This window comes from Grammomys surdaster, unplaced genomic scaffold (assembly GCF_004785775.1).
Source record: "Grammomys surdaster isolate TR1022 unplaced genomic scaffold, NIH_TR_1.0 66, whole genome shotgun sequence".
Classification (NCBI taxonomy): Eukaryota; Metazoa; Chordata; class Mammalia; order Rodentia; family Muridae; genus Grammomys; species Grammomys surdaster.
In genome coordinates this window covers 203,345-218,156 of record NW_021604568.1, presented here as the reverse complement: position 1 = coordinate 218,156, position 14,812 = coordinate 203,345, and the positions used below count along the sequence as shown (strand labels likewise).

Below are 14,812 nucleotides of genomic sequence, written 5' to 3'. Positions count from 1 at the left end.
AGAGAGAGAGAGAGAGAGAGAGAGAGAGAGAGAGAGAGAGAGAGAGAGAGAGAGAGAGGCGTGGGGGAGGCAGGGACAGGGAGGGGGAGGAGAAAGAGACATTGATGTTAGGAATCACAGAGTTTGGTTTTTGTCTCCTCTCATAAAATTGTTTGCTCCTGGGTAATGACCTCATTTCTCTTACCTGTGGAGTGCTAACGCTCAGTCCTGCCTCCAGGTGCTGTTTGTATGGCTGAATGAGGAGAACACTATCCTCACTGGAAAGGGCCATGATTGTGCGGGCAGGCTTCTCCACTGTGTGGGTAGGCTTTTTTGTATCATTGCTCTCCTTGAGTACAGATCACTAGTGTCCAGAAGCTTCCTAGAGTAGTATTCTCTAGTGGCTCTGGTTTAGAGCAAGTGGCCATCTCCCTCTCACCTATAGGTTAGACACCCAGGGACTGCCAGCCTCCTTCCCCTCAGCACAATTGGAGCAAACTTCTGTGGGTCCAGCACTCAATAAGAGTATTCTGTTTTCCATTACTATTACCAAGTACCTGGCAGAACAACTTACAGGAGGGAAGTTGGTTGCTCGTGGTTTTAGGGGATTCAACCTGTCGTGGCAAGGAGGGCCTGGTGGAGCTGTTCACACCCTGGTAAACAGGAAGCAGTGAGAAACAGCAGCAGGAAGGGGCCGGGAGACAATGATGCTCCCAGAGAGATGCCTTTTCCAGCAGACTTCAGCTTTCACAGCCTCCTAGTGGTAGATCTTGAGTTCATGGATGGATTTAACCGTTAATAGGGCAGTCCCCACAGTTTAATCATCTCTGAAAATACCCTCGCAGACATATCCAGAGAGGTGCTTCATGACATCCTAGGTGTTCCTTAGTTGTCAAGTAGACAGTGAAGATGAACCATCCTGGAGAGTCATCTGGGGGTGGAGTCACATGCGGTTCGGCTTTGTGTAGTTTGTGGTCCCCTTGATAAGAACGTACAGGGACTGCACAGGGTATAGGGAGGGCACTGTCCTTCCCCAGGGAAATATACACATTGTTTTAGACTGTTACAAAGGTTTGGATACACGGGAAATCTGCTCTACCTCCTCCTGAGAGAGACCCATTTGAGCTTGTCATTACCATTTGTTTAGTGAGTCAAGACTTCTTTTAAATTTATTTACTTTTACTTTGCATGTGTGAGTATTTGCACACATAACCATATGAGTCCTGTGTGTGTGCTTGGTGCCTGTGGAGGATAAAGACAGCAATGAATCTCTTGGAACTGGAGATCAAGGTGGTTATGAGCTATCACGTGGATGCCGTGTCCTCTTCAGGAGCAAAACGTACTGCTAATCATGGAGCCATCTCTCTATCCCCAACTTTTGAGGCACACTATAAAACTAGAAAGAAACAGATCTGATATAGATATGTGATATCAGCATATGATATAAAGTTGTAACATGAATGCAGCGTTATGTGCCTTAAGTGGAACAGTTATGTATGGATTAAATTTTTACCATATCAAATAACATTTCCCCCTCCTTTTGGCGTCTGAGTCCTCCCTGTACCAGAATCACCAGAATCCAGTGATCTTAAGCTTCTAAAGTTTAAAGGAACAGTGGGTGGGGCTGATTTTTATAGTTTAAAATAACTAGAAAATCCGTGGACTGAGTGTTAAGAATTATTAAACCCACTTGGCCTAATCATTTTTTTAAAGTATTATTTGACCCAGAAACACTGAACACACCTATGGTCCTCATAGTTTCTCCATACCAAACAAGATGAGGTTTAGAGCTTTACAAGGATATTTAGAAACCATTCTGCCCTCGTAGATGGAGCAAGGCTTTAAGAGGCTTGCCTGGAGTCTGGACAGTGGACTCTGTTGAGTAGACTGAATGTTAGAAAACCTGAGCTTGCAGTCTTCACTGTTCCTCCACCCCTCAGCCACTCCCTTACACGTGGCCGTCTCTGACTTCATCACAGCTTTGCACGGAACCTCAGATCCCGCTTCCTACCAGAGTATATTCTCTGTCCAGCACTTTGCACTCCTCAGTCAGGGAGTAATTACTAATTGCTGGAGGGTTGGGGGAAGAGGCACACTTCATTCTTTGCTCAGGCTGCCTTGGCTTAAGCACCTTTTCCTCCATCTTCCCCTCCAGTTACCATCTGACGCACTCCTTCCTCTGCGTGGAGCTCACCTCTGCTTTGTTTACATACCCTTATCCTTTTCTCTGCCATCTGGTACCTCCTTGTTGCCCTCCTGGAACTGCTCCCTCAGAGCAGTGTGTCTCTTTCCCGTTGCTCAGGTGACTCCCACACAGGCTGGGGATTCTCTGCTTTTCTGCCTGCTTCCTTTGGCACCCTTCAGTGTGTGACTTCAGCCCTTGGCTCTGCTCTCACTTCCTTCTACCATAGAGATTGGCCGTCACTCTTGCACTGGTGTCTGCAAAACTGCATCCTGCCAAGGCACCTCAGCTGGTGTCTGCAGCATCTCCCAGATGTCTCTATGACTTTCTTTCTTTCTTTCTTTCTTTCTTTCTTTCTTTCTTTCTTTCTTTCTTTCTTTCTTTCTAACTTAGGATCTTCTTGTTTTATGGAAGAGTTAACGGAATGCCAGGCACACGATTAAGTCAGAGCAGTTCAAGGCGGAACACAGTTAATGATGCTGTTCCTTATGCCAGGAACATCCTCCATCTGGTCAGCTCCTCTTAGACAAGTTGGCTCTGAACCTAAATTCTGCAGCTAAGCTGGGTGCTGACTCCTCTGGGTCCTCACTATTATGCATTCTCCTTGCTGGCCCAGTAGAGTATAGGCCCCCCCAAAGCCTAAGTATCTGAGAGGTTCACCTGCATCTCCACATGCAGAATGCAAGGCATAACACCTAGCAGGTGCTTAGGGATTGCCCCCTTCAGTAACTGAATGGTCTGGTTTGGAAAAACAGACAATAACAATAATACGTATGCAACCTGTAGACCACACCTGGTATGTTTGTTGGCTCTCTGTAAGTTCCAATCTAAACCAGGTTAAATAAACCACAGTGAGCAGCACACAGCAATGTCTAACTTTCTGAGCACTTTGGCTTACAACATCTCTGTAAGTTTGCCGGTGGAAATGTCATTCCCATATTTTTTTAATGAGAGAACCAAGGGATGGGAAAGGCAAATGAAGAGAGTTAAGTCCATCCCAAGACAAAAAAGGGACTTTGGAGCAATGCTTTACCATCTTAAGGTTTTACCTGCTCCCTTACCTTCCCAGAGGTCTGCAGAACAATGTTCATTCCTCTGCAGACTTCTCTTAAAGAGCCGGGTAACTAATATCTGATGCTTTACAGACCAAGTGGTCCCAGTTTAATCAGCTCAGCCATGGTAACACAAAAACATCCATAGAGAGTGTGCGGACAAACTACCATGGCTGTGTTCCAGTACAGTTTTACTTATAAAAGCAAGTGACCAGCAGTGGGCTACACTTCGATGACCCATGCCCTACATGGGGTTGGTGCCAATGGGCAGTTAGCAAACACTCCTTTCCCCTAGCTGGATTGCTGGAGAGGTTTGTGCTTTGGAGTTTCAACTTGTGATTGCTTGTCATTTCCAGATCCTCCCTCAGAGAGAAGAGCAGGCGAGCAAGACCACTTGCCCACCCCGGCAGAACTCACCTCACCCAGCAGGGCTGCTGAGAAGAGAGCAAAGGATGACAGCAGACGGGTGGTGAGGAGTGCACAGGACCTAAGCAATGTGTCTCTGGATGAAGTGGGCATCCCACTCCGGGTACGGATGTGGACCGTTGAGTCCCCAGCAAGAGTGTAGCCTTCATGATGTGTGCCAACCCCTTAGGGAGGGGGTCACAGTGACTTAGAGGAAAGGGTTTCTCTCTGACAGCAGCACAAACCACACCCCAATGGGGGTATCCAGACTTCTCCAAAGTAGGTGTAGGATATTTGTAAGTCTCAAGAGAAAGGGAATGTCTGGGTGGAGCAGGGTAGAGCGACTTTTCTGCAGCAGAACCATGATGGTCTGGGCTGTATGTGCCCCATGGCAAGGCTGGCCCTGTGCTGTGGAGCACGCTCAGACAGGTTTGCTCCAGATTTAGGGGCATACCTAGGAAAGTGAGGCTGTATCTGGGTTCAGGGAGAAGCTCCTTACATGGGAGTTATCCCATCATCCAAGATAACCAGGACAAGGAAACTAGGCAAACCAGGCAGAGGAGGCCCTCCATTGCCTTCAAGAGCAACAGGTTCCTTTCTGAGGCCAGGTGTGCCAATGCTCCTGAGGGCCTGAGGAGCTCAGGGAAGCCTGCCCTTTGCAGCTTTCCACTCCTCTCTGTATGTCCACCAGGCCCCTGGCTGCAGAGGTGTCTTTAGTTTCCAGTTGGAAAGCTGTTTTCCTGTTCTTCCAGAGGAGAGATAGACACATCAGTAGGCTAAGCCTCTGAAGAACTCTGCTTAGATCCTATGTAATAACAGAAAGAGAACCTTTACCAAGAGTGATTGCTGACACCTCTGCTGGCCATTATCTTCTATTGCCACTTGAGTGGTGGAAGCAATGGTCATCCTCATAGGTTGCTAAATCGGTTAGCTTAGCCACACTATTATGGACACTCAGCACAGGCTGCTTACAAAGTAAGGAGAGGCTTACTTGGGCTCATGGTTATAGAGGTTTGTATCCAAAATTGAGCCACCTCCTCTGCAGGGCCCTTTGGCAAGGGTTCCACATTATAGCAAGAACATATGACAAAGCGAGTGCTCACACAGTATGAATGCCTGGGTGGCATCCGAGATCCCTGTGGAGGAGTCATTCTCTGTGCCCTGAGGACCCCCCCCCCCCAACTAGGTCTCACCTGCTAAAGGTCCACAGCACCTCCCAGTAATGCCACCCTGAGAGGCGAGCTGTTAACTACAGAGAACAGATATCCAAACAGCATCAGAAAGGCATTGCCTGTGAGGGATCCCATCACTTTCCAAGTTCTCACAGTGTGTGGGTGGCAGAGTGTCTCCAACTATTGTGTTAGTTGGATCTTCTACTGTTTGACACCTCTGTACTTTAGACAATCCACTTTGACTTTTTCTTCTTAATTTTTTTCATCTATAAAATGGGAATGATACTATCTTATCTAACTACTTTAATTATTTTCATCTTTGAAAAAAGGTCTAGCTCAAGGTAAGCATGAAAACATTGGAATTGGATGCCATAAGGGTTCTATTTAAAAGCACGTACTTTAAACTTGGCTTTATGCAAGGTGACTTATACACATTTGTACAGAATAGTCCAGAAGGAGTGGGGATAGGTCTGGGAGGACTTAACTTCTGTTTCCCAAAGTCTATGTGTGGAGAGAGGTCATAGCTAACAATGAAATTTTAAGGAAGAAGGGATGCAGGGCTAGAGAGATGGCTCAGTGGTTAAGAGCACTTTCTGTTTCTGCAGAGGACTCAGTACCTACATGGCTGGTTCTGATGCCCTCTGCTGGCCTCCACTGACACTGCATGCACATGGTGCACATAAATAAATGCCGGCAAGGCATTCGCATACAGAAACTAAAAATAAGTATATCTCTTTAAAAGAAAGAAACCATGGACATATTTCAAATCTGCCTTTGACTGTTACATCCTTAGGCCAAATCTAATGTATCAAAATGATATCCGAATCTCTTATATATCTCTGCTTTCTCAAAAGTTTTGCCTTTAAAAAAGTTATTAATACTGTAGCTAAGGATGTATGTTGTAGAGGTTTGCTGAACATGTTCAAGGCCCTGGGATCTAGTCTAGTACGTCGCTGTTTGATTTTAATTTGGGGATCACAGACCTTCTAAAATGTGCTCAAGTTCTGTTTTCATTGTTTTTACCCCTTGTTTGTGTTTTTTTTCCTCTAGAATACCGAGAGATCGAAAGACTGGTACAAAACTATGTTTAAACAGATCCACAAGCTGAACAGAGGTACCGCTTTTCATTTGTAGAAGCCGTGTGATGTTGTGGGAACTTGGTGACTGTTGGTTGCGGGCCTGTGCTCCGTTCTCTTGTACTGGAGGAGCTGAGCTCCTGCAGTTGGATTACGTTAGGCACTGGCCTGCCTGAGTCTAGCCATGTGCCTTCAGCACACAGGTAGGAGGGTTGCACCTGTGCCTGCCTCAGCTTTGGAACTTGAGGTCAGCTTGCAAGTCCTCCCTCCCAGCTCCTGCAGTGCCGGAGGCTGAGCCTCGCACTCCATCCCTGCTCCTTTACCTATCTGCCTGAGGAACAGACAGCTCCATCTCCACCTGCTTACAGCTTTCAGTATACCTGGTGTCAGCCCATGACTGCCTTGTGAGAAGATCACGTTGAGCAAAGCCCTGAACGGGGAGTTAAGAAAAGTGTTCTCCCCTGGAGGCAGCCTCCAGGCACTTAGGTGGATCTTGTATCTTTCTGTGTCAGTCCTGCTTCCAGTCCTCTCGAGGGTCCCGTGAGCATCCAAATGGGAACACCTTGTGAAGCACAGTGCATTGTGCATCTCTGAGGCTATCCTGGTTCAAAGTAAGCTTTCCCATCTGGAAATCAGAGCTTGGCAGGTAGAGAATCGGTCACGAGCTGACGTACCAGAGCTGCTCAGGTTGAAAGAGGTGCTTACAGATTGAGAGCTACCCCTCAGCTTTCAGTGAGTGAGCCAGCATGATGGCAGAAGCCCAGGCTAGTGCTTTGGCAGGTCAAAGCCCTACCAGCTCAGCTCCCATCGCTCTGTCTGTGCTGCCAGTCACCAGACAGGCAGGCATGTCGCTGTACTACAGGAAGGGTGGCACTCTTCCTGAGAGCAGAGATCCTGTCTTTGTGCCCAAATCCAGTCTGGCCGCCTGCCATGAAGAAGTGGCCTCCTGATTAGTGTTTGCACCTAAGTCACAAATATCCAGCGTCACTGTTAATTAACTTCTGCTGGGTTCAGAATGATCTACACTGTTCCTGAACACTGAGTGTTTAGCATCTCTGAGTCAAGAGTAGATTTGCTGAGGTCCAGTGGATAAGCTCCATCCACCATGGTGGTGATGCTGGGGCTCCATAGTAGAAGTCCCTTCATTTCTTCCAGTCCTCTGTGACTCTCCTACCTTCAGACCTGCCTCTAGAAGGCTAAATGCCGGGGTGCATACATGCATATGCACAGCACATTCTGCTCCAGGGCACCAGTAAGCTTGTGTCCTGCTTATTAACGCAACTAAATCACAGATTCTAAACAAAAGTGCCTAGGGCACCTGAAAAGCTTAAGATTCACTTGTTCACCTTGATTCTAATATGCACAAAATAGCCTTCGATTAAAAGAAGTCACTTTAGGATAGTGTTTTCATTTGTCGTATTTCATACCTCTGACCTAAAAACTGTGAAATTTGAAACTTTGTGTCAAGTGATTCTTGTACACTGGAGCCAGTTTCTATATACTTTTTTTTTTGATGTGTCTTTAATTCAGGCAAAAAGACTGGATTTTTTTCTCTCATATCATTAGTGAAGCTTATTGTGTCCCAGGATTCAAGGATTATAAGTTGTGTGGTTTCCTACTTGTTCTTTTTCTCCATTTGTATCTTCCTCTCCCCCTCCCTCCCCCTCCCCCTTCTCTCTCACTCTTTCTCCATCTGATCCTCTGCCTAGACACTCCTGAGGAAAACCCTTATTTCCCTACGTACAAATTCCCCGAGCCTCCAGAAATCCTGCAAAACTCTGAAGGTACCATAAGTTTAGACAGCGCATCTGTTTGTCATAGCGTTAAATTAGTTCTTAGAGTTCCATTGTAGGCATACGGTCTGGCTTTTAGATTTTGTTTTCAGTAGTCATTTCAGCCAGCGAGCATTTTATTTTACTCATTTGCATGGAGTGCTATATTAAAATAACTAAGTTCTTTCTAATTCATTAATCTAAGTGTGATGCCTGTGTGCTTTAATAATAACACTAAAGTAGATGATCATTGGAAGGTGTCGGCCGGGGGTTAAGCGTTTCCTCCACTTGGTGGTGGATAGCTTCAAACCCACTGCTTTTCTCTGCTGCAGAGGACAACCCTTACACTCCTACCTACCAGTTTCCTGCATCTACTCCTAGTCCTAAGTCAGAAGGTAATCACAGGGAAATGGTGTGCTTCCTTCTGAACTGGTGCTGTTGCTCCTCTCTCACCTTGGGGATTTTGCTAGCTGCTAAGGAAAGCTCCCTCTTCATTTGCCTCCCTTTAATCTTTTGTTTTGTGATGTTGTCTCAGTCCTTGTTAGCTGCCTCTCCATGTGATATTGTATTCCCTGCCCCTGTAGGGTTTACATGGCTTCAGGAGTAGCCTTCACAGCTTTCTCATGCTCTGGATGTGTGAGTGTGGGAAAAGCTGCTGTACCTGGGGTGTCACCTAGAGTACTGGTGGCTAGGCAGTGCCTTCATGAAGCCAAGGAGGGAGACCTGCTATCAACAGTAGAAGCTTAGCAGTTTCCCACACTGCACCTAATGGTCACTGGGTCTCTCATGCCATGAGTCCTCAGCGTGTCTCTCTTTGATTGGGAATTCCTGAAGAGGGATACACATGTGTAAGCATCAGTCTTGGTAAGATATGTCTTGAAAAGAAGATTTGGACCAAGCTAGGAAACGTTTCATAGAAGAGCTAGACGGGAATTTGACCTGATATGGAGAATGGCTATATGTGTATACTGGAGATATCCTCTTTTTCGGGGATGGGAGTAGAGGGTACAGGTGTCAGAGACAGTTGTAAAAAGTGAGTGAGGAAAAGCATCTTGGGAAAAATCTTGCCTCTCCCATGGGATTGGAAGATGGCCTGACGTCTGTCATAGGCAGGGCCTTTGGCTTCCTTCATCTGCTTGGCTGTGATCGCAAGGCAGGGTTTCATGACTGGATATCAAGCACTTATGTCACTGGTCACTACACCTTACAACTCTGCTGACAGAAGCGTCTGCTTTCTGTAATATGTGAAGTCTGGCCACAAGAGGAGGTAGGGCATTTTGCCCAGAGGTGTAAACAGTAAGAGATAGCAAGACAGCTTGTCACACATATTTAGAAGTGGATATGTATGTGGATATGTGTGTCTGTGTATATACAGATTATTTTCAGAGACCAAAAAAGGAAGAAATGTCCTTAAAAGAATAAAAACTTAAAAAAAATAAGTTTAACATAAAAAAATTTCATAATGATGAAGGCAATTAGACTTCAAGACACGTTTCAAAGAAGTTGACTTCCCTAGAGATCTTTTAAAAATAGGGTAGATCTATCTCACGCCCCCATCTTGCCTAGATGACATGTCTAGCATATTGCTGGTGTATTTAATTAGATAAAGTCTTTTTACAAATGTGAAAAACACGTGGGAGCATCTTTAAAAATTACTGGCTTTAATATTTTTCTTTTTTTTTTTTTAAACATTCATGAGGTGTTCTGGCTTTCTGAATCCGGTGTTTTGATGTGTTTGAGCTTCTGTGAGCACCTACAGCCCTCCTTAGCTCTGTCCGTGGTGCCATTCCTCACAGGGCGCTTCAGGCTCTCTGCCAGGTACTCACATGCACTGAGATGGTAGAGGTGCATGCCTATAATCCCAGTGCTCAGGAGGCTGAGGCAGGAGGATTACTATGAATTAAATACTGAATTGGGCTACATATTAAGTTCTAGACTAGCCAGGGCCACATAGTGAGACCTTTCAACAGGAAGGTAGGGAAAGAACGAGGGAGGAAGGGAGGGAGAGTTTATCTGAGAGAAAACCTACAAATTGGAGCCTTAGGTCTCATGGGGGAATCTTGTTAATGCTACTGTTGATTTATGGTCTTGTAGTTTATAATTTGGAAGAAGGATTATCTGGAAGAAGCCTATTCAAGCCTACCTGAGGGCTAGAATGTTTGTCTAAATTGTAGTTGTTGATGCAGTATTTTTTTTAAAGATGACACTTTAAAAATGAAATGTCCTGAACAGCAGGGGTCCTGCGAGCATGTGTTTATGCTGGCTTAGAAACCTTCCATCTCCATGAAAGAATAAGTAAACTTCTGGCCAGATGCTGGAAGATAAACAGGATGACCACGTCTTAATGAGGCTTACATGTACTTTGAGGGGGGGGGACCCTATAAGTTACAGCAAGGAGCAGTCTGCATCTCATAATCCTTAAGAGAGCTTGGTGCTGCCCACACCTCCATGTTACTCCCCTCTGAAAGGCAGCCTTTCTGCTTCTCCAGGTTCTGCTGTAAGAGACAGCAGTGCTGGGTTTGCCATGCTACAGAGGGGTGACTGCCACTCACTGAGCTTCCACCCAATACCAGAGCTGCGTAACTCCCTCTTCACCCAAGATACTTACAAGCTACTCTGCTGCACACATAGGAAACATTTACTGATAATAAATCATAGAGAAATTCATTCTAAAATAATCCTTCCGCATGCATGCACTTTTACCAGTTATTAAAAATTAAAACATTTTGGGGCACTAATTTGCAAGGTGCTTGCTTATTTATTTATTTATTTATTTATTGGCAGAGTCTCACTGTGTAGCCCTGGCTGGTCTAAAACTCATTATGTACATCAGGTTGGGCCCCAAACTCACTCACAAAGATCTGCCTGTGTCTAACCTCTCAAGTGCTGGGATTGAAGGAGTGCACCACCGTGCCCGGCACTAGTTTATTTTGTCGCAGAGTTAAATCTTAGCTGAATATTTGATACTAAGGAACATGAGCTATCTTCAGTGTTTTTCAGAGTTGCTCAGTATTTTGACATTATAGTAATCCATGCAGAGAATGAAATTTCACATAAATAAGTCATCCAAAACAGCAGAAGTGTGTTTAGAACCATTTCAGAAACTAGAGGAGATTCTGTCATGACCTCAAGCCATTTAACATTTTTTAAAAAGTGAAACTCAAGTCAGCAACTCAATATTCTAACATCACACAACCCAAAGACAGATGAGTTTGGCACTTAGATGCTGAAGAAGGGCGAGAGTAAAGTATTTAAGGTGCGATTAAACCATGTGAGCCTATCAAGAGCAGGAAACCTTCTCTGTGTCGTCAAACACTACACGTCGGTCTGAGCTGGGGTATTTCAGGCATCCTTGGGATTGAGTGGAATGATGGCATGCACAGTGTACATACGTGTTGTGTGTTCAGAACCAAGGCTGCAGTGGAGCAGTCTGGTGCGTAGTGAGTGCCAGGAAGGCCTTAGATTTGTTACTTTTGACTTTGAATTAGTTTTCAGGCATCCCTTGTTTTAAAACTTCATTTCCCGATTTTTCATAACCCTGTTGCTCAGTGAAGTGGTCCCAAGCCACAGGTTTTAGAAGCTGGTTTACCTCATGTTCCTCCTCCTACCCCCCACCAGAGGAGTCTGAGGAAGCTTGGGGAGGTTAGTGTGTGTGCACTCGAAAAGTCACACGGAAGTGGGGGAGAGTCAGGATTCAAGCCCTGGTCTTCTGGAATCCCATCAGGGGCTTTTGTTCTACTGATCCTTCTCATGGTGGACCGTGTGCATGTGCTTGCCTCCTCCTTGCCAAGAGCTCTCCGATAACTCATTGTAGCTTCTCCTGAGTCAGTCCTGTGTTGGGCTGCTGAGCCAGTATCTCTTGGGATCTGTCTGGGAACATGTGGTTATGCAAAGCTCCCCAAGGGGTGTGACCATGACACGAGAATAGCAAGATACCCCCAGGACCATGGTACTTGCCAAGATGCAGTCTGACAGTTTGGATGTAGGGCTGGAGAAAGGAATGCAGATTCAAAGTGCTGGCCTTGTAAGGACAGCTGACATGGCATAGGTAATATCAAGAAAACAAGATACTTTTGCACAATACCCCAGAATCTACAGCAAAGCCAAGTAGCTGATACTACTCCATTTTTTTTATTGAATATTTTTTTTTCAATACAGATGTCATCCCCTTTCCACATTTCCTCTCCCTAGAACCCCCTATCCCATCCCTCCTCCTCCTTTTTGTTTTTCTACCATTTTAATTACATGCATGTATTAAGGTCAGTTCTAGGTTGAGGGTCTAGCAATACTTTTCAGGCAGGAATCTAAATCTTCGGCTAGAAGAAAGAAGTAATTTCAGACAGGAATCTAAATTTTAGGCTAGAACAAGGAAATCGGCTTCAGACATGAAAATGACTTTGGTCTAGGACAAGGAAGTAGGCTCTGATGGGCTACTTCATGATCCATGGCCTGAACCACACTGGGTGAAGGGCTCTTGCCAGAGGGGAAGTCAGAGAGCAGCTTTCCTGCTGGATCATGACCTCCACAAGCACCGTTTCTGGCTGGAGGTTGAGACCGCCAAGCTCTGTGGCTGTGACTCATGGTGCCACTTCTAAGCATCTCTGGGTTGTGTCACAGAATTGTGGTGTCTTGTGTTCTCATTCCTGCTCCGGCTTGCCCTAAGGCAAGGCTTGCAGAAGGCGGGTTTTCTCAGGCACAGATATAGTTCAGTGAAAATAACTCTCCTAGCTGTGCAGGATTTCTAAGAATAGCCTTATTTTGCTTGAGTTCTAGTAAGTTGTTCTGTTGTAAAGATGCTTGGCTCACTTGAGCCTCCTGCCCCAAACTTTTACTGGTCCTGCCCAGGGGAGGGACTGAGAGGCTTACAGCAGTCACCTTTGCTCTTCTTATGTGAGCTGCCCAGAAGGTCTCCACCCAGCATGTGCAAACGTCTTTGGTCCACAGGATAGCTAAGAACTGAAGCATTGATTGCCTTCCCACCTCGGGACCCAGAAGGCTGAGTGAAGATGAGATTGGTGAGCCTTCTCTAGCCTGTGGGTCTCTCTAGGCTTCTGGTCCTCCTCGCCTTGGATCCTTCTAGGCTGTCCCCCTTACTTTCTTTCTCACCTCACCAGTTTTTTAAGGATTTTGTCTTCTGCAGTTACTCTCCGCCCTCTTGTGGCCTTTGTTTTCTGTCCTTTAGTATTTGATAGTCTTTAACAAGGCACACATAACCTGTTACTCTTCTCACAGCCCCCAAGACTTGGCATTCTAGTCGCCATTATCCCCCTTTGCTTGCTTTATCTTTGCCACTCCAGATTCTTTGTCTTTTGTTTTGGTGCCATGGGGTTGTTTGTGACTCCCGTCTTACATCCTTGCTCTTGCATAAATAAAGCCTAGGAAAGAAATGTGGTGAATAACAGAGTAAGATCATGTTAAAGTGGGCTGCTATTATCACAAAAAATAATTTTGGGTTTCAAGGCCTGAGAAGCACTAACTGGAAATGTAATGACACACAGTTCGTGGCTCTGTGGATGCTGCTTTGCCTGAGCATCCTGCTTTGTCAGTTATGTAGCATTTGAAACAGCTTTGACTAGAACTCTCTCAGGCTGACTTTCAGAATTGTGTAAATTCTAAAGAGCAACAGCAAAGTCAACCTGGAGGAAGTTTTTAGAAATTCACTGAATGTCGTTCTTGTGTTTGAGAAGGCAATCATGCAGCTCCTGACAGCTCTGGGGCTAGCTATTCTGTTAGTAAGGCCAGACTGCCAAAGCCTGGGGAGAGCTGTTGGTGTCCCAATACCAGAGCCTGTCGGGGACTTTCAAGGCACCAAAGTTGTGTTGTTCACCCTGTATGTGTGCTGTACAATGTTTGAGCTTCCTGGAATGATTGGCCTGGGAAGTTCTGAGTGTTGGTGCCAACATTTGATGTCAGTTGTTTGCTATTCCAAGGGGGCACAGATAGCGTCTGGTCCCATCACAAGCAGGAATCACAAGATGCCAGCTCAGCTGAGTCCTCTGTGTCCTTGATTATTGTCAAGAATCCTTGGAGGATATAGCCATAGGATTTGTGTTGCTAGCTTAGAGAAGAGTTGAGAAAGGTTTTGCTTCGTGTATCTCACGATTAAACACAAGCACATGTACACATACTCTCTTTGGACAGCTTTAGATGGACTGGTAGAAGGATGACCTCACTCTCGGCTTCCAGTCCTTGGTTATTCTAAACTATATATCCAGCTTTCTCAGTGTAGACCTGCTTACCAGGAGAAAGTTTTAAACAACACGAAGTGCAAGCTATATCAATGTTATCTGTTATCCCTGGAGGCCAATAGGAGGCCAAGGGAATGTGGAAAAGTCACTCTGAAGGCTTGCCTAAGCATCTCCTAGGGTGGGGTGTTGGGAAAAGTAGAGCAAAGACTTCAAGGCTAGAGATTGCTTGGCCTGTGGTGCCCTACAGTTTCAGGACACCTTTCTTGGTTGGCCCATGGCTTTAAAAACAAAAACAACAACAAAAAAAACCAGACATTTTTAGTCTCCTTGCCCAGAATTGGAGCTACAAAGGTGAATTGAAAGAACATGACAAAGCAGTCACCCCTATCCCAGGACTGAGGTGACATCAGGAAGGTCTGAACTCTGTCTCTCCTGTGTATCTTTTCTTTCTTTGTTTCTTTGTTTTTTCATCCCCCAACCCCTTAATTCCTTTTTTGGTTTTTCAAGACATGGTGGTCTCTGTGTAGCTCTGGCTATTATAGAACTCACTCTGTAGACCAGGCTGACCCAAAACTCAGAGATCTGCCAGCCTCTGTCTCCCAAGTGCAGGGATTAAAGGCATGCACCACCACTGCCTGGCCTATGTCTGTTTTTTACTATGTCACTGAGGGCAATTTTTCTTAGTGACTCAGGCCCTGGTCTCCTGATTATAAAAGGAAGGGTTAGTGTCCTGTGATGTAACTATTTCCAGCTATTATTAAGCAGTTAATAATGGGAGTGTGTATTGTTATCCTCAGTCATAAAATGAGGTAAAATTTTCTTGTATTATACTTGTAATAGAGATGTAAAAAATTAACTGTGGACCTTGTCATAATTGCTAAAGTTGCTTGGATTTGACATCTGCACGCTTTCATAGAGTCCCTAAACTTAAGTCCATGTAAGAGTCCTGTGGGCACTGTAAGAAGTGAAAAGCTCACTCACAAAGA

General features: G+C 45.4%; 1 protein-coding gene across 20 annotated transcripts in view; it reads left to right on the top strand.

The window, feature by feature from the left end:
* Sorbs1 (sorbin and SH3 domain containing 1) overlaps window positions 1-14,812 on the top strand; it is a 221,586-nt gene that overhangs the window by 145,841 nt on the left and 60,933 nt on the right. For all 20 annotated transcript variants that reach the window (XM_028772886.1, XM_028772843.1, XM_028772869.1 and 17 more), the window contains 2 exons: window positions 3,570-3,742; window positions 5,841-5,904. In XM_028772886.1, the coding sequence (XP_028628719.1) occupies window positions 3,570-3,742; window positions 5,841-5,904 (237 nt within the window). The remainder of the gene's footprint in view (window positions 1-3,569; window positions 3,743-5,840; window positions 5,905-14,812) is intronic.